The following is a 26,803-nucleotide window of genomic DNA, read 5'->3' as shown; positions in this document are numbered from 1 at the left end:
TCTTAAAACAAATTTCTCCCATCAATAATGATCACGCACAATGAAAAAAGATTTTCAGTCACATATATATATTTCTATTATTTATAAGTTAAAACATTGGAGTCAATACGATAATCGTTACGCAACGACCTTTTTCGTATTAATTATGACAGTTACGTTCCATGGTTCCCTGTATCATGAGAAATTTCACTTCAATTGAAGAATTGCTTAACGATAAAGAAAGAAACGATATCAATTGACATCGAAAGCAGTCCCGCAATGTCTGCACGAATCGAGCCCTATATAATCAATCTAAAAAGTTACCAACGCCGGCAAAGTTCCAATGTGCGGCGAAGCGTTGAATTGTCTGACATTTCTAAACCAACAAGTTAAATGTTCCGACACTTCCCTATTGGGACCAACAACTTCGTGTCTCCATCCGTATTCTCAAGAGAACCTCGACTCACTAATTACTGTTCGAATAGTGATCGTCTAAACTAATCACAGTGATTAACTCCGGCAAGGAATGCGGACACGGAAAGGGATGACCGAGCACCGCCTCCGTCGATAGTTGCCCGTAATAACCGATCAATTTACAAATGTTCGAATCATCCGAATTCCACCGATGCAGAAAACACGATTGCAATTCGTTCCATTACCGTTCCGATTCGAACGCAACTGAAGCCGTTTGCATACCATTGTTCGCGATACGATGCCCTGCTGGGTGCAGCGATAACCTCATACTTCAGATTATCATTCGGATTAATTTTCGATCCCGGCACGTATTATGGTGGACAGGATTCCGTTGAATAATTGACGCAATCCGTCCGAGCCTGACGAGAATGCCATTACGCTTGCTAACTGGATAATTAAGAGCGGAACGTATCGGAAAGTAAGGTGCGCGATTGTCCTCCATGGAAGACATTCTTCACCCTACAACAGTGGCTACCGGGTCCATTTTGACCCACAGTAGTCGAATCGCTAGTAAATTACTTAGAATTTAAGAAGATTAATATGAGCTCGGATTAAGTATCCTCAAAGGTAGATTAAAAACAAAATTAATTATTACAGCTGAGAATGATCCTAAGCAACGTCACACACAATTGTATAATTGATAAAAATATTGATAAAAAATTTTGGTAAAAATAGTGTTAAGTTAAAATTTTGCTAACGTTAAATAGAAATTTTAAAACGCGTGCTTTTTGACCGTTTTTAATATTAGTTTTAAATACAACTTCGAAGGATGTCTTTTAATCACTCTTATAAAAATAGTGTCGAACAAAATACCTTTTGTGATAATGAAGAATATCTTTAAAACCTATTTATCTCATAGGTATCTGTCCTTATTCCAGACTTAACTAAAAACAACTATGTTATCACATTCAATATTAAACAATTCTCCAAAAGTCCTCCATAAAGCAAAGTAATTTAGTCATCGTAATTTAACATACAAAATCTGAGCTTTCCTCACTGATTACTTCTTCGATTCTACAAATCCTAGTGAAATTCATCTTAAGCAAGTAGAATTGTGAGAAAATTTAATTTTTTGAGAATTGTTTCACCCGTATATAAACAACATGACAGTCCACGTGTTATAGGAACGAAAATTCGTACGGAATTTCCGATTATTATTCATGAATTTGTTAGGGCCAAGTGGCCAGGATTTATGGCAGGGGCCATGTGCTTGGGTACCCGGACGGCATGGGTCTGTCCCGGGCCGTTCCCGGGCACATGTGGCACCGTCATAACGTCTCCTGGTCCTTGATTACGGTCCAGTCAATGACGGTTGGGTCTGGCATTGTTCGGGCACGTAGGCCCATCAGCGCGGGATGTCTCGCAGGAGCAGATTTTGTCACTCTCCCTCCTAACTCCCGGCCCACCGTTTTGGGGCAGTCTCGCTGGATTTGGGATTGCCGTGATTGGACCGTAATTCCTTGCCGCCCACCCTAGGTTAAGAGAAGTAGGGAGGACCGAGGTGATATGAGACATGACTCCGGTCCTCTAGAGCACAGAACAACTTCAGAACAGTCTGAGAGCGATAGACAGAACTACAGATAGACAGAACACTCTCAGATAGACAGAACATTCTCAACAGTATAGACAGAACATTCTCAACAGAAGAACAGAACATTCTTACAACACAGAACACTCTTAGACGCACAGAACAGACAGAGAGTACAGACAGACAGAACAGTCTTAGAGCGATAGACAGACAACTTCAAACAGAACAGAACAGAACACATAGTGAGATCCGCGTAACGGTTAGGTTGCGCGTTACAAATAGTCCCACTACAGTGGGTGGTCCTTCGAGGTAGTCGGCACCAAGTGCAATATTCAGAGGATCTCCGTCATCCATCTGATGAGTCCTCAACAAATTACTCTACATATGTATGGAGCTTCTTGCAAGCTTCACGGTTTAATGATAAATTGTTTGCTCCGTACGACCACCTCGGGGATTTCTGAAAAGAAACTGCCGAACTCGGGAATTATTAACAGTGGTCAGAAAGGCGAACCCGTCATGGCATGTTTCTTTGCATTACGAGCAACGCCATAAAAAAGGAAGGCGAGTAAGCGGCGAACATGCAATTTCGACGATCGCGGTGGCTGCGGGTCAATCACCGGACCGCGATATTGCTTATCGATTCTACGAGATTGATTGACGTGCCTCCAAGGCCGAATTGCTGTGTTCATCCCCCGTCTTTTCCTGTCAAACCTCAATGGTTTTCCTGCTGTCTTCCCACTCCATCTAACACTCTATTTGTATCTCGATTTCTTTTATACTTTCTGTCATATTCTACTGATAGTTTCGCCGCTGTTCATTATTTAGGACAGATTTTTTTTACGTAGGACTCGAATTTAACTGTAATTTAACTGTAAACTTTTATAAATACAGATTATTTAGTCAACTTTTAACTTGTGAATTATTTCGTTTTCGGTATTCAGTTAACTTTTCCATTAATACTTCAATTCTGTAATAATAGTCCAATTTTAACCAGTTATTTTGTATTTGATTGATCAAAATTCTGGAGGAACAGATATCTTCAAGTAAAATATAAATGTTTCTGATATTTTTCAATTTATTTAACACTATTTGAGGAACTGAAAACAGGATAAATATAGACGGCTAAGCAAGTCGTGATTTTGACGTAGTTATTTTATTGTACGCTTAGATTGAAAGGAAAATTGTGCAAAATAAAAAAACATTATGTACATGTACGTTTAATGTTCAGCATTTAGTTTCGGAAGTAATATATTTACTAAAGTATTTTCATTAATACTAGTCCTAAGATCATTGAGAATAAATGTCGAAGCACTAAATACTCGTTCAACACTGACTCGTGTTGCAGGAACATTCTGAACTCAATTATTATTCTGAGTTAGAAACGGCTCTTTAAATCTCCGGCCAATCCACTGTTCTAATATGTTTACATTCCAATCAACTCTTTCTAAAACTCATCTACTTTAATACTATAACGATAAATTTATTTGAAAGTACATCAACTGTTTCAAAGCGTTATAAATGTTAGTGTCTAACAAGAACTTCTCCCCATTTCCGAGAAAGCAAAAACGTTCCATCCGTTGTTATTTTGTAGTAGTGAGGATTTTTGAGAATATTGATCGGTTGAAGTTAGAAGGTTTTGATCCTCGAATGTGCGTTTCACGTGCTTTCTCATGTTGCTATGGGTAACGTTTTCATGAGAGTTTTATACTGCTTCGGAGTATAAATTACATTAACACCAAGCTTTTGAGCTCGGAGGGTCTTCGCGTCTCACTATCAAGGGCGGAAGCAAAATAACGAGTTAAAACGATAAAACAGAATAAGGACAGGGGTCTGCGTCCTTACATTCACAGATTACTCCGCCGCGAGACTCTTACTCTTTGAAACGAGTTTGCGTGTTACGTTTAGCTCGTCGCTCGTTGAAAATGGCGCGAGCGAACGACCCGTTTGACAACCCTGGCCGAAACTAGCAAGCTATTTGAATATGCTTGTCACAACTACGTACGTTAGTTATTCTCCATTCGTGTATCGTCTTTATTGCTGGACGCGAGCCTTCATTCCGTGGTAGGACAAAATAACAGACATGTATTATGAAAAATGACTGCGTATAACTTCCACCTGTTAGTAAAAATTGTCTGCATTAATTGCAAAATATAATGGCTAAATACAATCTCTGTTTAATAATTTTAAGAAATTCAAAGTAATACACCAACACACTCTTAGTTTCTTTTAAACATTTTACTGTTTTAAATCATATATACTCAATTTAGCCATAAATGCATAAAATCCGCATATTTTACTCTAAAGGTGTTCCATAATCATGTTAACTTTTTCCTTAGCGAAAATGCAATCCGCGGCTTTGTTTAAGAGTTATTAACCATAATTAACCAGAGTTATAGTTGGTTGTTAACATTAACTAACGAGAGGCGAGCTCGGCTGGCGCAAGGCGATCAAGCCAACGAGCGTTCGAAGCTTTCCCGGTGTTGACATAATTACGGAACACCCTGTATATTAGGACTATATATACCTACAGTCAAAATATCGGTGCAGAAGTTGCTTAAATGCGTTTTAGGCACAACCTTGACTGCGATTGTCTGGCCATTTTCACTCATTGTATTTGAATCATCACCTAATTATTCAATTTTCTGTTGCACTAAAAACGACAGATAGTGTAATAGGTCTAAAAGAAGACTGTCTCCAAAAATGTTTCGAAAAATTCGTCTAAAAATCAGAAATCTCAGTCCGTTAAAATTCATAAATTTTTATTAACTTCGAGTGAACATATAAATGATTACAATGTCGTAAAAATGACTTTACACTTGAATTAATAACAGTTGATTTGCTTTAGATTTTGCCGTACAAATTTACGTAACTTTGTCGAAAAGCTGTCTTCCAGGAACACACATTTAAGAACTCTTGAAGATTAATGCACGAGAAGTAATGTCATCTTTCTGTAATCATACTTTAAAAATGTTGATGTACCGCTATCATAAGTTATGCCCCGTGATAATGTTTAGCAAGTGTAACGTGCGTTGCTTAACGAGAAAAAGGTGTTTTTCTACATGATTTTTCTTAGATTCGAGCATTTGAGCAAAAGTATTTCTCTTTCGATAGTTATGACAAACATCTTCTATTTGCTGAATTTCATTTAAAACTTCGAGAACGAACATTTGAGTAATATGATTTCGAAAAACGATGATCGAAGCTTTTTATGAACTTTATTACTAGCTGCTTGTATGTATAGATAACCAGCAGTTTTAACTTCACGCTGCAAACTCTTTTATCTCCTAAATATATTTCCGCTGTCTCCGGTGCAGCTTTTTCACTAACTTGACTTATTTAGTTATTTTTCACGTACATACTATAGTAACACGCGATCTCAGCATATTTCTTACTGCAACAGTGTCTCTTGTGGCATTACACTGTTTCTTATTACATTATCTACATTGTAAAATGATTTCAGGATCATTTTATTCCTTTAAAGCAGAAGATATAATGATTGCAATATTTACTACGTGTTTATTTACATAACTCTGCGAGGAGAGCAACTGATCTAATTTAGTTCTTTTGAAATATCTCACTCAAAGAATGTTATGTTCGTAAATTGTTATGTTGTATTTCTTTGTATTTTTTAATTACAATTGTATTTTCTCAAATTTTCCCAGTTGGATATGTGTCAATCTTCTTTTGATATTATTATTTAACATTTATTTTAAATTTTCACCTTCATACTGTATATTTGTGACTGGCTGGCTTCTTAATAGCCTATAATATTATATATTATTGTGTACTATTATACTACTTAATTAATTACTTTCAAACTCATCCTCTTCCGAAATCAAATTCAACCTTTCACAAATCACATTTACGCTTCCGGGGATCACATTTCACCTTTTCGCAAATTGAATTCGCCCGTCACAGATCAAGTTCACCCTTGATTAATTGTTGAAAATTACATAAAAATAATAGAATTCACCATTAATATATTATTCAAAACCAGCTACACTTTCCCTAGTTACAATTTTAAATAATCATATTCACAAAATTGATTTGATGTTCTTTATGTGAAGTGTAAAATCGTGGTCATCACATACGTTTGACGCTGGTAGCGAACGTGTTAATAAATTTAAAAGTCAACCATATAATGTAATCAGAAGCTAGGATCTTTAATTCGTGTTTCCTTCGCCTATTGTGATTATATTGTGTTCATTTTCATTTGTATTATTATTTTGTTATTATTACTATTATTATTATTATTATTATTGTGTATAATTTCGTAGAAAAATTAAAAGAACATCTAGCCCTTTGATATTAAATAAATGCAATTAAATAAAATACCAGAAATAAAGTCGAGCAGCTAAATTATATAAGTACGCCACTGATCGTTAAATCATGTTTCCGAAGATGGATAAGATTGGCAAAACTTTTCGGGTGTATGTTTCGAAATGAATGCAACGACAAACACGCTCGCATTTTCGGCACGATATTCAGATTCTGGGAGGAAAAGCGCATCGACAAAGGTACCGCGGTTCTTTTCTATTTATTCTCTCGCATATCAAGGGCTCGTATAAAGAGGATCGTGCGCTCGAGGCGATCTTCGAGGACAAGGTAAAGCTAAGGAAACCACAAGGGATGAAATAAGGAGCTGGAAGCTCGGCGGCAACGGGGCAGAGGGACAGGGGGAGGGGACTACGGTGTAAGAACCGATAGAAAAGCAAGACGTCGTAGAAATGAAAAATAGTTGGCGGCATCGAGGCAAAAGTAACCACTAGCTCGTAGCTACAGATAAGGGAAAATAACGAGGCCGACAGCCGCGCGGAAGAGAACTAATTCGGCGCATATTTCACACACGTCCGCTTTACGGACGCTAAGTATAGGTAAGCACGCCCGTTCCACGGGATAAAGGAATTAATTGCGTTGCCCCGGTTCCCATCTGTCTTTTTCTTTCCGCTCGGAACCTTTTCACCCCTTCTCGCTAATTCACTCTCAATAATTCGTGTTATAACTAGGTCTATAGCGGGTGTTCCCGAAATCAAAGAGACCGTCGCGTCGCCGAGCCTATCGATTTCACGTTCCCAAGCAGGCTTCGAAAAATGTTCCGGAATTTTTCAGAGGTTAGAGGAGTCAATTGCTGTGCGCTGTTGACGGACTTCGGAAGTTTTCACCATTAAAAACAACTTTAGCAATTCAATTGACATCTCTGAATACTTTGACCGCCGCGCCAGAAACCTCAAATATTTCTTGAAAATTAATCCTTTTATGGCTCATATTCACCTTTCAGCATATCGAGTTAACCTTTTCGCTGGACAGAGATTTCAGGCTTTCACTGCCCGGCATCATACAATTCTTACTGTTGAGGTTTTCGGGTGCAAGCTGTATCCTTTTAGAAGAATTGCTCCAACGTTTCGCAAACATTGCAGCTAGTTTCATCAGAGGGTATAGAGACACACTGGCAGTGCCTAGTGATGCTCCACTAATAAAGTGGAATCTGCTCATTTTCCGGTTCACTGGTTACCGATAAGGATGACACCTGAAAGCCTCAACAGTAAGAACCCTTTGCAAGTTTTATTTCTCTTTTTGGAAATCCAATTCACATTTTCTCAAGCGAAATTCACTTTTCCGCATGTTGAAATTGGCCATCTTTCACTTAATTTTTAATTTTAATATGTATTTCTATACGTATCTATGAAATAGTAGAAATTTTGAAGTCTAAAACTAAAACTAAACTAAAAATTAGATCTCAATGATTATTTTCGTAGAAGTGTTTTGTCTATCTATTTTATTAGCGTTTCCTTCGAAGTATCTGTTCCTAAAACATGAAAAGATGCACGTACTTTATTTAATACCTGTGCACGGTCAAATATTAATTGAAAAGATTAGTATTTCTTTATCCTACACAAATTTCAAAGAATCTCATTTTGTAAAGGTGTTAAAAAAGCACCTGTTTCAGCATTTTGCGACGAAAAACAGGACTTCCGCGAGCATAAAATTTCAAAAATGCCGCAAAAATGTGACGAAGTTTTTTTTACTCCAAACATTAAAACATCGTCTCATTTCCTCGTGAAAGAATGAAACAGCTTGCGGACGACCTAATAGAGTTGAAGTGTCAACGTTGCACGTATTTTGGCGTAAATACGGATTATGTCCCCTCTATCTAGTTCAAATATAATGTTCAATTGCAAAGGAATAATTATCGCATGTATAAAAGACGCCAATCAAACACAGTTTGTGCAAATACTTTCGTGCAGGACACGTCGCGATAACTCAGGTAAGAAAACAATCAGATTTCCAATATTACAAATCACGATGGAACAAGGTACCTGCATGACAGACTAACCCAATAAAACTTACATACCTACGCGTCATACATTCGTGATGGAGCGGAAACACAGTGTTCTCTGGTGAAACTTTCCTTACGGTGATTAACGGCTGCTATAAATTTTCAAAGTTTCTCCATTGGATTTATATCCGTTAGGGGCGGTTCACTCTACCCTGAACCAGAACTGGAAGAACCACGAGCCAGAAAACAAGTAATTACTAATGCTGCTTCAGCTTTGTCGATGGAATGTCTCGTTTCACCCATGATCGCAGAAGCTAGGTTGTAATTACACAATCGTTAAGTAGATTACAATCGTGCTGCGAGCATGTATTATCATCGGACTAGTTGATTGAGTTCTTAGATTTTCAGGTAGGTACTTTACGTTAATGAAGCTTGCAGAATACACATTATTTGTCGATATATTAAATAAATATTTATCTGTTCCTGCTGAATTAATAATGTGTAATAATAAGAGCTTTCTTCAATAGACTCTCGTTATCTTTATTATGTACCTATACTTTTTTCGATTTTAGTCGAAAACGAAGCTTTGCATACGAAATCTCCATTCCACATTTCCGATTTATACCCTGTACACCCTGCACATCGAATTTCAACAAATCGCCGGCTACTGATCTCGCCTTTGAACCCAGAAATTGTTGACGTAAAATGAATTTCATCGGCTTGTTGATGTTAGAACCGATGTTCATACGACTGAAGTAATTACGGTTGTCGAAAGGCAGACAACCGAGCTACCGACAATCTCGAACAACCTCAACAATCTTGCGATCAGTAGTTCTAGTCACGTTTCGTAGTATTTTCCCCTATGGATCAACAAATCTACGAGTCGGGCGGAGTTTACGGACATTTACCATTTCCGCGTCAGATGAAGGGATTGATAGTATTGCGGTGAATCTCGTCCGCTGGCGATTTTAATTAACGGCCGTTGCGGTTTAAAGGAGCAAGCCCCGCAACTGGTCATATCTCTCTGGACGTTTACGTCGATGGAAGATAGACAGGTGCGTTTACGGGCGGCGAGTTTTAATTAATGCGCCACTCTTTCACACAGCATTCCCCGTTCGGTAGAAATGTTCGCTGCACAAGCTATGTCGAGGAAACTTATTTCTGTCGCATTACAAACAGATACATCTTGTCTTTCAACAGGGTACTTCTATTCGGAACGACGATTTTATTATTATTGTTCATTATTGGAATGCGCGGATTTTACGCATTTATTAGAAAACTGAGTACAGTAATTTCTCTCTAATTCGCGCTCAGATTGATCACAAAAATGAATAATTTGGGAAGAGGAGATACAATTATTCGAGCCTTGCAGTTCGATTTTATAGCCACCTATTGTCAAGAACTATAAAAACAAGGCGCGAGACTCGAATAATAGTATCTCCTTTTCCCAAATTGTCTATTTTTGTGCGCAATGTGAGCGCGAATTAGGAAGAAATCACTGTACCTGTCATTTTCAAGAGAAGTAAGAATGAACGTATTGAAGAGTGTCGTTGTACTGCTTCTGATTTATTATATAAGATGTTCCAGCTAAAGGTGACCATCTAAATATCTCTGTTATTTTTAAAGATATTGCAAAATTTGGTTAACAGAAGTTATTCAGTTCAGGGAGATCTATAATGTAGTGGTAATCATTTTTTTCTGACTGGATAATTTTCGAATATTTCAAGTCACCTCCATTTTTCTAACTATGATCGTATATTTTTTTTTATACATTTGTGGATGCAGCTTTACATTTTCTATAAAATAAGTATTGACGAATAATGAAAAAAATTGTCGAATAATAACATAATATTTATGTGACGTTAGTATGCTTCCGTTTAGGTAAGGGCAGGTGCCACAATGCTAGGAAATAATCAAACGAACGATCGATTCCAGCATGTGATGGAATAAAAAAAAAAAATGGCTTGTCAAGAATCCTCTCGCGTATGAGCTTCATAAATATTTTATTTTAACTCACTTGTATTTACATTTATTTATACAACATCAAATTACTGCTGATGAAAATCATAAATATTCAATGAACTTATTCTATTGAATTGTTGGTAACGTTTCAACTCTTTCCAAAGTAACATATACTAAAAACATATTATTTTCTTTAATTGCAATATATATTATTTCTATTTAGTTTTTATTCAAGTCATTTTAAGTAATTTTATCGGAGATTTAAAATCAATTTCATAATGAATGAACATTAGTTAAGTATGAATGTTATTCTGTTCGTCAAAGTCGAAATAAAATTCTGTTCTCTTGTTATTAATATTTAAACATTAAGGTGAATATAAGTACAAAATTCATATAAATCTTTGTTCACTTCTAAGTAACAATTACAGTCAAATCAGTTTTTATCACTGCAACGGTGAAGAAAGTTGTATGCTAAGAGATTAATGTTCAAAAATGTCATTAGAACAAATTTATACGATGAATAATAAAAATTATCTGTTAATTGCAAGGAACGTAAAACTGATAGAAATGTTCTCCATCTCCTAATCGCTTCAATAAGTTTTACAGAATAAAATGTTGTATAATATGTAAAAAATATATAAAATATGTAAAAATAAAATATAAAATTAATACTAATATATCATGAAACAAACAGAAATATTCTGAAACTTTCTTAATGTCTTTACAGTATTGTATTTTACCTCGGCAGTATAAAATCCACAGTCCAGTGTAATCAATCAGTACAGTGCGTTTTTATGACAGAAGAAAATTGTTTCTCGTACAACTTTCATTTCGAACAATTGCTTTACTACTGTCTTTACTGGAATAATTTGTTTTGACACTATCTTTAATAAATTTCTTTTGATTTCACATTACCTTCGGAAGATTTATAAAATGTTTGCAAATGTTTGTCACAATGAGATCGTCGATGAATCCATAAATTATTGATGTACATAGTGGTAGATCTATTCGACCACTTTAGGTTCAAACTAGTCGGAAGTTTGACCGGTTTGATGTTCGAGCCGTTTCAAGTCTCGGCAAGCAAAAGCCTGCTCGAACGGCTTAATGTACGAATCGGCTTGAATGTTTGAAACACGTCGAATGTGCTATTGTCTTCCCACAATCCTAAAACCACAAGGAATCAGGAGTCGGGTGATAATGCAAATATGCAGAAATGCTTAAAATTTAAAGCTTTGATACTTTTAAGTGTACAATTGTCCTGTTCGACTCGTAGAGGTATTCGGATTTGTAACTTTAAGTAAACATTTTTAGTAACTCTTTGAGAACTGAATATGGATTTTTAATTTCCTTTTGCAATTCTCGTGTATAGCTGCACCATATTAATCTACACAATAGGATTCTGTGGACTGTACCGAAGGGATCGATATATAGTTTAATATTATATTATTATTATAGTGCGGAATATTTATAGTATATAGAGAAGTACATTTGTAATTATATAAGGCTTTAATAAAAATATTTACACAATACACAAAGCATTCGTAGCTATGTGTACAAAATTTTAAAACGATTAATATTAAATATTTTTATTGAAATCTTAGAAGTGTACAATTTGCTGTAGATATTGTTTAATTGATTTCGATTATTAAACATGTAGTACAAAATTAATTTCCCTCAGATAGGGACGCATATTTTCGTCTCTACATTTAGATAATTTTCATTCTTATGTCATTATAAAAGTATCAAATGTTGTTTACTGTATTTTCTAGTAGAAGAACAATACATATCGTACTTTTAAGATCTGTACGAAAAGTGAAAATATTTCTTATAGTTAATTATGATTTTTTAAAGAAATTAGTTTCACATCAAGCAACTTTGTTATCTAATTTAACTTTATTTTGTATTATAAAAATAGAATTACTGTGTAACGCTTAAATTGTTAATCTCACCAGGTTAAAAATATCATTTGAATAGTACCTAATTGCGTTTACTTTCCGGCTTTGTTGTTTTCCCTTTACGATTCGAAAATTTCTTCCGCAATTGAGATGTCTCTGACTCACCTTTTCTCCGCTATCGCTGGGCAGATAAAACGTCAAGACCGTAAGAAAGGATATTCCCATACACGGAATAATAATGTTCACAGTGTAAAAAAGCGTTTTTCTTCTCATCGTTATATTAAAGGTGATATCCAGGTACGGCTCGTCGCAGCAGGTGTAAAATTTTTCGTTTCTAAGACAAAGGAAAGCAGAACATTGCAATTAGTCTACGTCGAACAAGTCGAAAATTAAAATGTAAGGGAATTATGTGTCGTAAAAAGAAAAAAATTATTCTCTGCAAAATATACTGCATTACTATACAATACGATTATATATAAACCCAAAGTAATGAACTATTGACATACACACCAAATACACACCAAATACACACCAAATATAAATAGAAACAAATGAAATTCTCTCACATTACGAGATTTCCACATTTTTAAGTAAAACATTGCAAGAAATTGTTTGAGGAGATACAACAGTACTAAAACTTCAAAAAGTTGCTTTCGTTAATTTTTAATTTTCAAAGCCTCATTTTTTGAGAATATTTAAAAACGATTTCATGTAATTGTTTGCAAAATTACGGTGGTCACAGGACTGGAAATATTTCGAAACTGCATATTTGAAAACGATGCATATTGTAACTCTTCAACGCATGAATATATTACGTATAAAAAAGTATTCATAAAGTATAAAATGCCATTCAAAGTTGAGCAGAATGATTTATGCATTAATAACGAGCATCTTTGCGACAAAAATACGGGAAAAATTGTTCTGCGTGAGACATTCACATTTCTTGTCTGAATTCACTCAGCAAATTCTTATCTGTGGCTTTGGGTAAAGGAATTACCCACCCTAAAGCATTTTGCTTTCAGAGGATTGGTTCTCTCGAAACTATGTACACTAACTATAGCTTTGCACTCCACAATGTTATCTTCGACGTTCCCTAATATTAATTATTTATTTATTAATGCTTTAAACCAGATAGCCTGTTTAGCAAATACAGGATTGTTACATGTATTGTATGTTCAACATTAATTATTATTATTATTAGTTTCTAAATTCTTACTGAACATTAGCAATATTTTTAACGATTATTCCTTCAAATCTTTGAGAAATGTCCATAATTAACTGATTAAGATATTAGAATGCCCATCAGATTGGCATTAGTACTTTTGAATCACTAATACCTATTAGGTAATCATTGCATTATGTAATATTTCTATAACATTAAAATTGAACCTTTTCTTTCATTTATTGTATTTAAAATCGCATTAACATCGAGGTAATTCGCGACCACATTTGATATTTCATTACATATACGATAGTTTTTGCAAATCTTATACAAGCATAAATTAATTTATACGATCTTTTATTAAAAGTATATTATTTATAAAATTTTATAAACGGCATCAATGAAGTCTAATAAAGTCAATGACAAAACTGTGTTTGTGTTCAAATATCTTCGTTACATGCTACATACGTATTCGTGTTGAGCATCAACAAAAACAGTAATCAGACAGACAAAGGAACTGTTCGAAGTAAAAAGAATAAGAATGAAAGCATCATCTTCGTTTATTTTCACGACAAAAACGTAACGGCGGTAATGTGACATCGGAATTCCCCTTTGTCCTTTTTCAGGGAAGGGCAGTCTTTAGAGCGCAATTCTGTCAAATGACATGAAAGGTGTCTATAACAGATTAAATTTCTCGACTATTGATCCAGTGAAATTTCTTTTGGAATTCCGATGGCTGAACTGTCAAGTGGAATCATTGCTTTCACATGAAATATTGGATATCTTCTATCCGGTGACTCATCGCAGGATAGGACAAATGAAAAGTGTTGGATATTGTCGAGATATTGTTGTTGATCTTCTATATATAAGTAACAACGAAACTATTATATGTAACAAAACTGCTGATTATTGTGATACTTTCAAAATGAACGAATTTTGTTTCATAAAATCGGTATCGATACAATAATTGGGATTTTATTAAGAATGCGTAATGAAGTATATATGCAAATGTAAATTACGAACAACCATATGAACGTACAAGGCATAAAATGAATAAAAACAAAAACGAGAGCTTCGTATGCTCTCTGACTACACATATTCATGAATGGCGCATAAATAGATCGATACAATCATTTTCTCGTATTATAAGAAAAATAATATTAAAAAACATGTTTTATTTTTAAATTTTTTATCTTGTGTATGTTTCGTTTTCTCAATTCTAGTAAGTAATGGCATTATGTTATTCTCAAATACTTTTGTTCTCACAAAAAACGAATAAAATTATTTTGGTCAGCTTTTGAGGTGCTTTTGAACTGAACGCCGCGACGTTCGAGTGTTTAAGTATCATAATTATCAGCAGATTTCTTACGTTTCCTCAGGGAGGACATCCGAGTGCAAAGGGGTCAAAACGATTTCAACATATTGTATTGTGATAATGGAAATAATTGTACGAGTACATGGAGGTTTCGTTGATTGTCGGTAGACAAATGAAAGGACGGTACTCACCGTACAGCAGGCACTTCTAAAATGTCCCATTCTACAGACATGTAGAACTCGGAGAGGTCGACGCCGACGTCCACCACGTTACTTCCGGATTTCTCATCCATGTGCCTTAGGTCGACCTACGCGAAACATAAAAATCTTTCGAATTAGGCTCGTTCTACAGTAATATTGTTTCTAAATCAGTAATTCTCATGCCCACTTAATTTACTTTTGAAAGACAAACGTGCAGCCTCGATTGGAACACATAGATTACTCGGTACATTGAACCAAATAATATATGATTTTCGTATTCCAATGTGATTACAATACTCAAAGGTCTTAATTGTTCAGAGATTCTCAATGATAACTTTGCAGTTTTACGTTAGTTCTGCGGAATATCGATACATGATGTAAAGATTGGGTAAAACTTTTTTATTCATTAAAACTTCCAATTACTATTCTCAAATAATTAACATGGAGAAATAACGATGAAGGTATATAATAACGATCGATGCAGGGACTGGATTTATAGAAGTAAATTACATGCAAAATAAAACGTAGATCGTATGTAAGAAGAATTTTCTAGATAATTGTGATCGCGACTGTAAGTAAAACTCTATTATTTCTAGAAATCAATTCAGATTGTAAATGTTCACGAAATCATTAAACTGCAATGCGTATTATTATTATTATTATTATTATTATTGTAGAAACGTTAGCTTACTTCTGATTAACTCTTTTCACATTAATCATCTCTGATTATTTGTGAAATTCGCATGTCGCCCGCGTTCCAAGCAGATGCGATATTCTTCGTTAAATAAACGCACGAAGAAACACTGGAATTTTCAACTGCCGGCTGCACGTTTCTCATAACGGGCTAAGTACGAACAATAAATTCCGAAACGTAAAGTTTATAGTGCATGTCTCGTGATGCACTTAGTGTTCGCAACAAGCGCAACGGGAGCAAAAAACACTAAAAAATATAGTCCGGATGAAAATGAAGAAAGAAACGAGTCTCTCTTCTTTCCCACGGAAGTAAGTATCTAGAGTCAACTATATCAGCGATAAAAATATCCTCGTCAAACTAGATGCCTTTCGCTTTCAACTATTTGTGCAGCATGACGAACAAACAAATTCGACACTGAAAAAATCAAACTAATCGCTAAGCAGATATCCTAATGAATTGGAGAAGTCTCGCCAAGATAATAATAAATTTGCGTCAACGTGCTCCCAATGTTGATTTACTTGCTTTCGTGATTGCTATTATATTTTTCATTTTTTCTTTTTTTTTTTTGATTCAACTGACTCTTTCGATTCAACAGACACGCTCGTGAAAACCAAGGATTCTCGATGATGATTCAATGAATAATTTTCACCATGGTTTCTCAGCGTTCGATTTAATCTGTTTAGCGCGAGCTTTTTCTAAGCGATTTCAAGCGAATGCTTCGAATGTAAGCGGTAACTTGGATGCGCAATACCGTGCAAAATAATTGCGATGATCCTTTTTTCTTTTCTTTCCTTTTTTCATCTTACACGAAAATCTGCTCCATTCTGTCCTTTTTATGAAAACTAAATGCCTGTTGTTCCTACTCTATCGAGATCAAGTGAAATGACTTCGTTGATCAGAAAATTGAAAAAATTACGACAAAAATAAAACTCTTTTTGATTTTGACTAAATCAATTTTATATAATCCGTGATTCGATTGTATATATAATTTACACCTACAATAATTTGAAATGTAATCAATTTAATTGCAATTATTATGTTACAACGAAACTGAACGTTTGGGTAATATCTCAATAATTTCATTAAAAGAATATCATTTAAGAAGATGAAATTGAAGATATTTATGATTTCATTCACTAGCTTAGATTTATTTACAATTGAATTGCATACTCTATGCTATGATAATATGTTATTGCGTAATGAATTTCTCATTAAACTAATAGCTACAACTGTAACTAAAGGATAATATCAAATTCTTGTAATACGAAGCATTAATACTCTATTTCATAAACACATAAATCATTGTCGTTTGGTGGAAATGATGGAAATTGTAATAGTTCCTTTGAGAGAGATCTGCTGTAACACTGCGGCCATTGTTCATTCCTTGCAATAGCTTTTAAATGGTCAGCCTGACAGTAAAGCGCGCGCGCGGTCTGTCAGTGAAAAGATGAATATCAACGATGGTAGTCAAGTGACAACTAATGAACAAATAATTAATTCCGTCTGCTTAATAAATAGAGAAACTAATTTAAGAAACAAAAAAGCTTTTGTAACACGCCATGAAGAAATAATGAAGAAAAAATATATCAATATAGTTAAACAAGTAATAATAGTTGTCATTGACAACATACAACGATAACTAAACGTGTAATCCGAAATTGGATATTCATTACGCGAATTAAATTCTAATTCCAGTAGCGTACATATTAAATAATTATGAAATCTGGCATTACACTAATCGAAATGACAGAATAACTATCTGATTTAATTATTGTGCGTATATAATACAATTTATTTTAAATTTGAAAGCAATTGAAAGTTAAACAAATATGTGGCAGATACTATAAATTATTTAACAGTGTGTTATTAGTTTTAATAGTTATATTAATCCATTATTAACACTTATGAAAAAATTCGTAAATTTAATTTTTCTTCAAAATTCTACATTTTCAAACAATGAATATACCATTTCGTTTCCATTATTTCAGATCGTAAATAAAGTTCAATGCTGCGCATTAACATTTGTATAATATCGAACGATTGTGAAAAATGAATTGCTAAATCCTTCTGAACAATCTTTTGCACGGTATTGGTATTCGCTAACTGTTTAATCTCTTCAACGTTGCACATTCAGAAACAATATTTGTATGCACGTGAACAGTGCACACAAGCAAAACTTCCATACATACAAAAGTATCGACAGAGAATAATTCTGAAGCAACGATAATACACAAGAACGTCGCACAACTAGCGCAAATATACAATTAGAATTTCTGATGCAACTGCTGGGCTATCAGCGTTCAATAATTAAATACACACGATGACGCTGTGGTTTACTCCGGACGTTACAAATAAATATGTGTGATTATGTGTGATTGTGAATACTGTGTGTATGTGACGTGTAGTATAAACGATATTGTCCCACCCTCATTTGTTTGGAAAAATAGAATCTCTGCTGGTACGCATCCTGTTCAGTCAACCGTAAACTAGTTGATTGATTTCAGAAAGCCAAGTCGTAAAGTCTCCTCGCCATTTGCGTTTCATTCGTTTTCGAGCAAACATGAAAGATTCGTAGCTATTCTGCCGTTAAGCGTATTACATAACGAGAAAAACTTCTATGTATATACAAAACTAAGCCGAAAACATAGAATAAAATTTTCTATACGACTTGTCCGATTACAGATAGATCGAAATCAAGAATTTTTAATACTTCGTTTCTCACGCCAGTAACCTGAAAAATTTCATAAAATGATGGCATTTTATTGCATCGAATTAAAATTGGAAATTAAAAAGGCATCAATTGCATTATCAACATTCCTGATAAAATTAAGACGATAGATTAACGTAAAGATGAATTTTCACATCTGAAAAAATATTTAGGTAATACAACACGCGTACACCGGTATTAACGGGATGCTACATTTCAGAAAGATTATATTGAATAAAATTTGAAGAAAATTTTGTTTTGTGTCACATTCGATTATTAGCTTATCTTGATATACAGAATCGTTTTTTCCCAAAAGGTTATTCATCTTTTGATAAATACCACTTACAAAATTTTGTTTTCGTTAACTTGCAAATATGCAGTTAGCGCATAATCAATCATGTCTTGATAAACAATAGATGGACATGGTTATTACACAATTGTATTGTATATTTTCGACTTATATTTGCGTACACAATTGCCACTCTTCAATTAGTTTCAGCGGTTATACGGCACGCCGTTTTATACGTTCAATATACGTTCGATAATGTTGCACTAATAATCTTATAATTATGCAATAAATGGAAATAACATGTATGTTGATTTAAATGACAATTAAACATGTTCAAATCTGAATTGAGATGCGATCGATATGATAATTGCTCGATTCAATCATAATAAAATAGTACCTGATGACATACTACAGGAACGTTTGAAATTCATAAATGAATGCATGATTAATGCGTTATTGATTTTATGCGACCGATGGAGGATCGAGGTAAGAACAGGCATTGGGAGAGTAATCAGAATCCGCGGACGAATCGGTATTCATTATAACTGTTGTGGAAGATAAAGCTTTTCTTTAAATTATTTAGATCATAGATTATTTCTTTGCCCACCCATATTATAGTTTCCTTGTTATTCTAATCAAAAACTCTTCTTTTAAAATAATTTAAAATAAAATAATTTTTGTTCATTCCTTTCCTTTCCATTGTATATATTATTATATATAAATATAAATGTATATGTAAATATATTATTATGAATTGTGTATATATATCATCTATTATATATAAATATATTACTATATACATTTTATATCATTTTTATGAACATCACTATAGGTATCATTACATTATACATACATACATGTATCGTTGTACATATCATTTTATATTCTTGTATTTAATTGATTTTTAGTTTCCTTTCCTCATTTTACGTAGAATTGTTCGTCCTTGTCTTTGCATTTCGAGTTATATCTTTTCATTACATTTCTTTGTGCCATTGTTTACTGTGTATTTGCATGGCGTTCATTTTCCTCCAATACATACATTCTTTATGATCACTGTTCTCTTCTTATTGTTTTATTCACGGACAAACTTCTTTCGATTTTGTTCATGGACCAATTCTCTGAAATAAGTATCTCGTCATTCTCTTTACTTCCGTTCCCTTAAAATTAACTTTGTTTATCTATGTTTAACTTCGTTTGTATACCTTTCTCTTTCCAGTGCCCTGAATCGCTGATTGTGAGGGGTACATTCCGAGCTTGGAACTGTATTTATTTCTCTAACCCGATTAATTGGTCTGAATGCAGTCCATCTTTTGTCGTGAATTTTTCAGTTTCCTTTTTTAAGCTTTAGTTGAGAGACACTGTACAGTTATAGTCAATTACTGAATTCCTCTTATTTCCAACGAACGCCAGCCCGCCTTCTTCATCTTCTGCTTAATTTTCATGTAGAATGTCCTATCCATTTTCCTCTGGCATGTCTAAAACTATTCATACTTGTGAGCTTTTAATCTTATCTTTTGTCTTTCTTCAGCCTGCCTTTTTTCTCGTTTCCCTTGCCCTGGTGATATAGAACCCTCCACTTCAGCTTTCGCATTAAAGTCACCCCCAATTACCAGTTTATCATTTCCTGCCGTTTTTTGTTATACCACGACCTTCCTTTGTCACTTTAGCGGTTTTAAATAAACCATTGGTATTCTTCAATTTTCACTTAAATACTGTCGAGAAATATGATTTCAATTTTCATAATTCAGATTTGATTTAATAATCCATACTTCAATCGTTGATTTTATAAAATCGAGTGCCAGTTTAAAGTTTTAGTTTTATCTTGTACATTCATGTCACCAATAAAATACACAGAACTTGGATTATCCATTTAAAATGTTTTCTGTTCAGTTATTACCGAGTTTTTCATATCATTATCGATTTTTGTTACGTATTGAAACATTTTTCTTTAAATATATTTCGAAATTATATTGCCATGCTTTTTTAAACAATTCACCGATCATTTTACAATTTTTAATTATTTCATTAATTCTTTCGTTTTTAATCTGAAATGTACTTATTTTATCCAAGACCGCAGCTATTATATATTTAATTCTTCCAGCCTTTTACTTTTTGTCGTGCGTTTCCTTCTTTTTCTCCTCTTAACTGCGTCTTTCGTGTAAATGTCCGTTCAATTTTTTCTTTCCGCAAAATTTTCTTTCCTTATTTCCTCTACATATTTGTTCCTTTACCTCTAGCACCGTTATCTTATCTATGTTATTCGGCTTCATTTCTTCTTCGCTGTATGACAAAGCTTCCTTCTTTTTTTGTTTTCCTGTTACAGTGGAAATATATTTGTACTTTTCCGTTTCCTTCAAAATTTCGTTGAAATTTTTCTTTTGTTTTTTCGTGTCTTTCCTAAACTTTCAATCCAATAACAGGTCTATATCCCACGTATTGTCATCACTATCTCCTTCTCATTTGTTTCGCCTTCACAATACCTTTTGAATTTTCTTGAACTTTGCCCACTTCATTGATCCGGTACATTCTGTTTCTCTTTTTTCCGTTAGATAGCGTCTCAATGCGTTTCTGCCTCACCGATAAACTTCATTGTTCCGTTCAATTTTTACTGAACCATAACTTGTTCACCTAATCCTTGAACGGTACGGTTTTATTTTCTCTCTTTTATTTGTGCCGGTATGTTTGCTTTTTTATCTATGCTTTCTGGTTTCTCCTCTTGAACTGAATGCTACTACTTTGAATCAATATTTATTGCCCTCCTAAAACTTTATTGCTAATGCGTTGAATATCGGAAGTAATAAATAATTGTTTTAAAGACGATAAAATTGTGTATCTACTACGGAATAAACTTAAATCAGAAAACACAGTAAATACGACTTAAATAATTATTAAAATTTATTATTACTTATCAACTTTTTGGAACTGAATTAGACAACGTTTATTAACAAATCGAGTGTCTCGTTGGCCACGTATGCGTCTCATCAATTATTTACTAGTTTTCAAAATTTATGTTTACTGTAACGTATTCGAACAAAATGAATTTTACCAAAATGTTTAGGATGCAAAAGAATTAAAATACCATGAATTATGATAAATTTGATCTATCCAGTTTCAGTCTCATTAATCAAATCGCTTAGATTTTGCGGAAATTTTGGCGGTTGATTTTCGGCACTTAATGTGTTATAATATGTTATAATATAAAATATATACATTCACCGACAAAGATTAAGAAATTTTACACGTCGTTAATATTTGAGTAAAATCTGATAATTTAATAAATATACGTCTTATTAAATTAAAAGTACATATTATAGTGTAGCATACAACATATTGTTTTATTTAGTGCATAGGACAAATACAAAAAATAAGAAACATGATAAAAATAGAAAGAAAATATAAAAGTACAAAACTGAAATACAAATAAAAAATTGCGAAATTATGGAGAAAATTATGAAATCCAATGCTAAGAAGGTTTATTACTCTCAAAAAGATGCGTCTGTGTAACGTGTTTCTTATGTTTCGTCGATAAATGTACATTCCGCACCTATCGTTCACATTTTTCATCTATTATGTGAACAGCAGTGATTTTATCTAAATCTAGCATTCGGCAGCTTAGACTTTCTATTCAGATTTCAAATCTCCGCGAAGCAGATGCACGGTGGAAAATAAAATGCAGGATCTTATGTGGAATCAATAGGAGAGGCGAGAGAACAGTAAAAATATTCAGAATATATACTTTCTTCATAGATTCCACGATAGGATTCGAAAAGCACTCTCATCCGTGGAAAAAGCACTCCTGCAGCCTGGTAACTCTGCCAAATGTTCTTTTCGGTGCTTGGAAATCACATCGATTGTTTTCTCCCGCTGCTCGAACGTTCCCAAAGCATTGTCGCATTTTCCTTCTATTAGGTTATTGCACATGGAAAAGCCGACTTTTAAATCAATTTTCAGTGCACCATTGTGTGCGAAATATGTATATTCCAGTTATCATATTTTTGTAAAATTCATTGGTATATCGTAATGATTGAGCAGGTCGTAAAGGTTGCATTTTCTAGAAAAAAGTGTTTCAAAAACAGTAGAATGTACAACTTTATTTAATGAGTACGTAGTGAGATTCATTTTCTTCACTACACTAATCATTAGAATGCAGATCTTTATGCAAATTCTCATTTTTCTGAATTGTTTTATAAAATTATGAAGATGGACAGAGATTTCTTATACCAACCAGAAAATATCTTATGGTGCATGTAGAATAATAATGTGATCCATTTCTGTTAATATGCTCTTCTACATGGATTTTATTAATTCGCCATGCATGCAAAAAGATCTGCAATTTAACTAATCATATATGTACTTGAATTATTTGCAATTATATCTGTTAATTCCTGTGCAATACCAATACATTACTTAGCATACACACACTTATGCACTTTTTATCATCTTACATGAATATTTTCCACTGGACAAAGATACATCGAAGAATTCTTAAAAGTTTAATGTTCAATACTACGTTTAATTTCAAGATACTCGATTTTAACGTTGCAATTATATGTTTATTTAAATATTAAATAATTCGTAAGTCAGAAAATGTTGTTAGGCTTATAAACAAATAGAAATATCATTTTAAAAATAGCAACATCGTTTAAAAATATTTTCAAATGAATGACAATTATTGCTGTTCTGTAATTCTATATTTATTGTATAAATACACGATTTGCCCGTATAAACTTTTATTTATTTCATGAGAATAATAAATTAACAATTTATATTCGCTTGCGTGAATTTACAAAAAATCTTAAGGAAAATACATATGTATGTATGTATACCTTTGCAATGAAATGTAAACGTGTTGCAACGATCATTGTTTCTTAATACGTTGTATTAAATTCCGTGCACAAGCGTTTAACAATATGAAATTCTGTTTCGTTTTATTTTTTGCTCTGTGACCTAACGGATGAAATTGTACAGATTTTTCAACGGAGATTAAAACTTTATATAATACGTAAAAACTAGACGAGATCGAATGGACGAAAGCATTTCGTTTGGAAAATAACGGGAACGTTGTTAAGCATTCGTATACATATGTACGTATGTATGTTTCGATTTTGTTTTTTTTTCATTCCATGACATAAAATTGCAGGGAATGAGAATCACAATATGGAAATGCATTGCTGAGAAATAAAGATGATTCGAAATAAAGGAAGCGGTGGAAACTATTTTGCAAGCATGAGTGATTGATGTAGCTAACCACCACGGAGAACCCTCGTAACCCACACGAAACATAAATCATTGTGTCCATGTTTTTGGAGCATCATCCTTAGCGTACAGCGAATATAAAAATTCATATTGCGTAGAAGTATTCCATTTATTTTTCCATTAGAGTATAGTAGTCTTGTTATGGATGAACAGAAGCATATATTGATTTCTGCATTGAAAAGATAGAATATCACTGCTGCAATTCTTATGTTAAACATTTATTATTCCCGATAGTAGTAAATAAGAGAATCGATACTGATTTTATTAAATTACTGTTTATTTAGAATGAGTTTTTCTGAAAATATTGATAATATTGTTCTCTCCTTTCTATAAAGAATTATTCTTTATCCAAATAACTTATATTCTCACGTACAATGTTGAATAAATTATGTTGCAAAATTAGTTGATTATTTTCTACAAATTTTAGTATCGGAACTAAATAATTTAGAGTATAAAATATTAACACTTTATTTCGTTAAAACGATACTTGTTTTGAATTCAAGTTGATTGAATCCAAAGATTCTAAGTACTAACAAAAAATTGAGTTAGATACGGTAGCTTAAGAAAATGTTCGTTTATTATAAAATTGAATCTTTATATTGCCGTGAATATTCTAAAATTAATTCTCACGATTAAACTGCGGTTTTTATGCACCTATGACTGAAATATATAATATATAATATAATACCAACTCCTGTGTGTTTGTTGCAAATGATACAAACAATTTTTATTTTTCATAAAGTTCCGCATGACATGTATTAAGAGCATTTCTTCTATAATTTGACATTTTGCATTGAACGATCTATTATTTAAGTAAAAAGTTGTTATTTAACGTTCTATTTTTTCATTAAAAAATTGTTATTTAACGTCCTATTTCTTCATTAAAAAATTGTTATTTAACGTCCTATTTTTTAGGTACAAAACTTTTATTTAATGTTCTATTTCTTAATTTAACATTTTCTATTCAACGTTCTGTTCTTTAGTTTAATACATTTTAATCGTATGATGATTCGAAGTCATCGTCGACTTACACTTATTAATTAATTTTGTACGTACAGAAGACCTATAATCAGCTTCTGTTATTCATAACGATTCAGTAGATTCGTAAATTCATTAATCGTCGTAAAAAGTATTGAATTTTGCGAGGCACGATCCGAGCATGGTTATCGATAACCGAAACGCGTGATGTAAGTTGTATGATCTCGCAAATGTTCGATTCTACCTTGTTCCAGGCTGACAACGCGTTGTTGTTCCCTTCGATGTCAAACAGTCCAAGATTACGCAGAATCGTGTGCCAATAATAAACCGACAGTCTCGAACATGATATCGGGACGTTTAAACGTTTGTGTTTGCACGACAATACTGCCACCCACCACCGACGACTGTTTAAATACCGGGATATTTGCTGCCATTGTGAACTACCTCTATGAACAATTGATTCGTTCAAATTGAACGTTCGTTAAGTTAAGAATGCCGACATATCAGATTCTTTTACTTTTTATTGATTCGTTAAGTTGAACTTCTGCTAAACTATTCCAGACATCGTCAACCAATGTTACGTATTAAAAAAAGTTTATGCAGACCCTCGAAATAAGGAATTAACCGAATATTTTCCGGTTAATTCCTTACACTCAAATATTCGAACAATGTTTGAACATACTTTTTCCGAGTATGAAATGGTGCACATCAAGATTGAAATGGTGTCAAGAATGGTGCGCATCAATTGCAAGAAAGAGAAACAAAATAAAAAGTATTCTTCACATCTAACTATTTTAATGAATTAGAAATAATACATTGACATACTTAAATTCTTTTAATCTTCTCACTATCTGAAATTGTTAGTAGGCAATCTTGTCATAAATGCATAAAACCTGTCTACTCATCATCAATAACTAGACTGCGCATGTTTATGCAAAATTAGAATTGTTTACATGAATTCCAAGATACAGGCGTTAAATGAAAGTGTATTTCTTTTTCCACTAACATTAATAAGCTTCTCCATATTTCAATCTTCGACATGAATGCATACAATCCGTAATGGCCGTGTTTTTTTTGCCAGAAAATATATATACTTTCTTTGTCGACATTTTTAATATTTTTAAAACACATAAACAGTAATTCAAAATATTTTATTTTTGTCGCCAACGTTCAAATATTATATCAATAATAGTTATTAATATCAATTGAATACTATTAAAAGTTCATATGAACATTAATAACAACTAACAAAGTGATAACTACATGAATGTTACTTATTCAGTTGCACAGATTGTGACCAACAATATAAATATATACATGTATACAAAATCTATTATTCTATTGCATGTTTTGGCTCGCTTGTTAAGCGAGCTTTAAGCTTGTTAACAAAAAGTGCACATTAACAAAAAGATACTAAGAATCACATTCATTCGGTTAATTTATTTTATAGACTGTCGCTTGATTTTTATTTTTTGTGACGTTAAGCTTAATAAAGTTATTTTCATTTCTGGTCATGTATTTGGACAAAAATGTGATTATGTTCGAATAATGTCAGCTATTCTTGTTGCCTGAGAAATAGGGAGCATTAATGAGATTTTCCGGCGCATCATGCTTTTTGACATTGATCTAGATAGGAACGCAACGGGAATACAAATGAAAACATGTCCCGAGTATGGAAAGAATGTCCCAGGGGGGTGCGTTCACGAGAAGTTTTGAAATTGTATTTCTTTTTTTTCCACAATAAATCAAAATTTAAACGAATGTGTATTGTACAGTTCAATTAAAAAAATAATGAGATATCGGATGAAATTCTTGTTAATAATAAAATGTATTTGTACATACGTAGATTTTGCAAAAGTTAATTAATAAAATTATTGCCTATGCGAATGTGACTGTTATTACTTCTATTGTATACAGTTTTATGAAGATTTAATATCATTATTAAGATTTCCAATATTAATGTACGAAAAATATGAAAATGATTGAACAATACAGTAAGTTCTCCCTAATTGACGCTCACATTGTACACAAAAATGAACAATTTGGGAAAGAGGAGATACGATTATTCGAGTCTTGCGGCTCATTTT

At 33.2% G+C, this 26,803-nt stretch overlaps 1 protein-coding gene across 2 annotated transcripts in view; it reads right to left on the bottom strand.

The window, feature by feature from the left end:
- The window catches only part of nAChRalpha4 (nicotinic acetylcholine receptor alpha4), a 297,477-nt gene that overhangs the window by 55,402 nt on the left and 215,272 nt on the right, over window positions 1-26,803 (bottom strand). For both annotated transcript variants that reach the window (XM_033478915.2, XM_033478916.2), the window contains exons 6-7: window positions 14,784-14,899; window positions 12,281-12,449 (exon numbers count right to left, since the gene is read on the bottom strand). In XM_033478915.2, coding sequence (XP_033334806.1) covers window positions 12,281-12,449; window positions 14,784-14,899 — 285 coding nt within the window. The remainder of the gene's footprint in view (window positions 1-12,280; window positions 12,450-14,783; window positions 14,900-26,803) is intronic.

Source organism: Megalopta genalis, chromosome 2, assembly GCF_051020955.1.
Source record: "Megalopta genalis isolate 19385.01 chromosome 2, iyMegGena1_principal, whole genome shotgun sequence".
NCBI lineage: Eukaryota > Metazoa > Arthropoda > Insecta > Hymenoptera > Halictidae > Megalopta > Megalopta genalis.
This window is presented reverse-complemented; position numbering and strand designations above follow the sequence as displayed.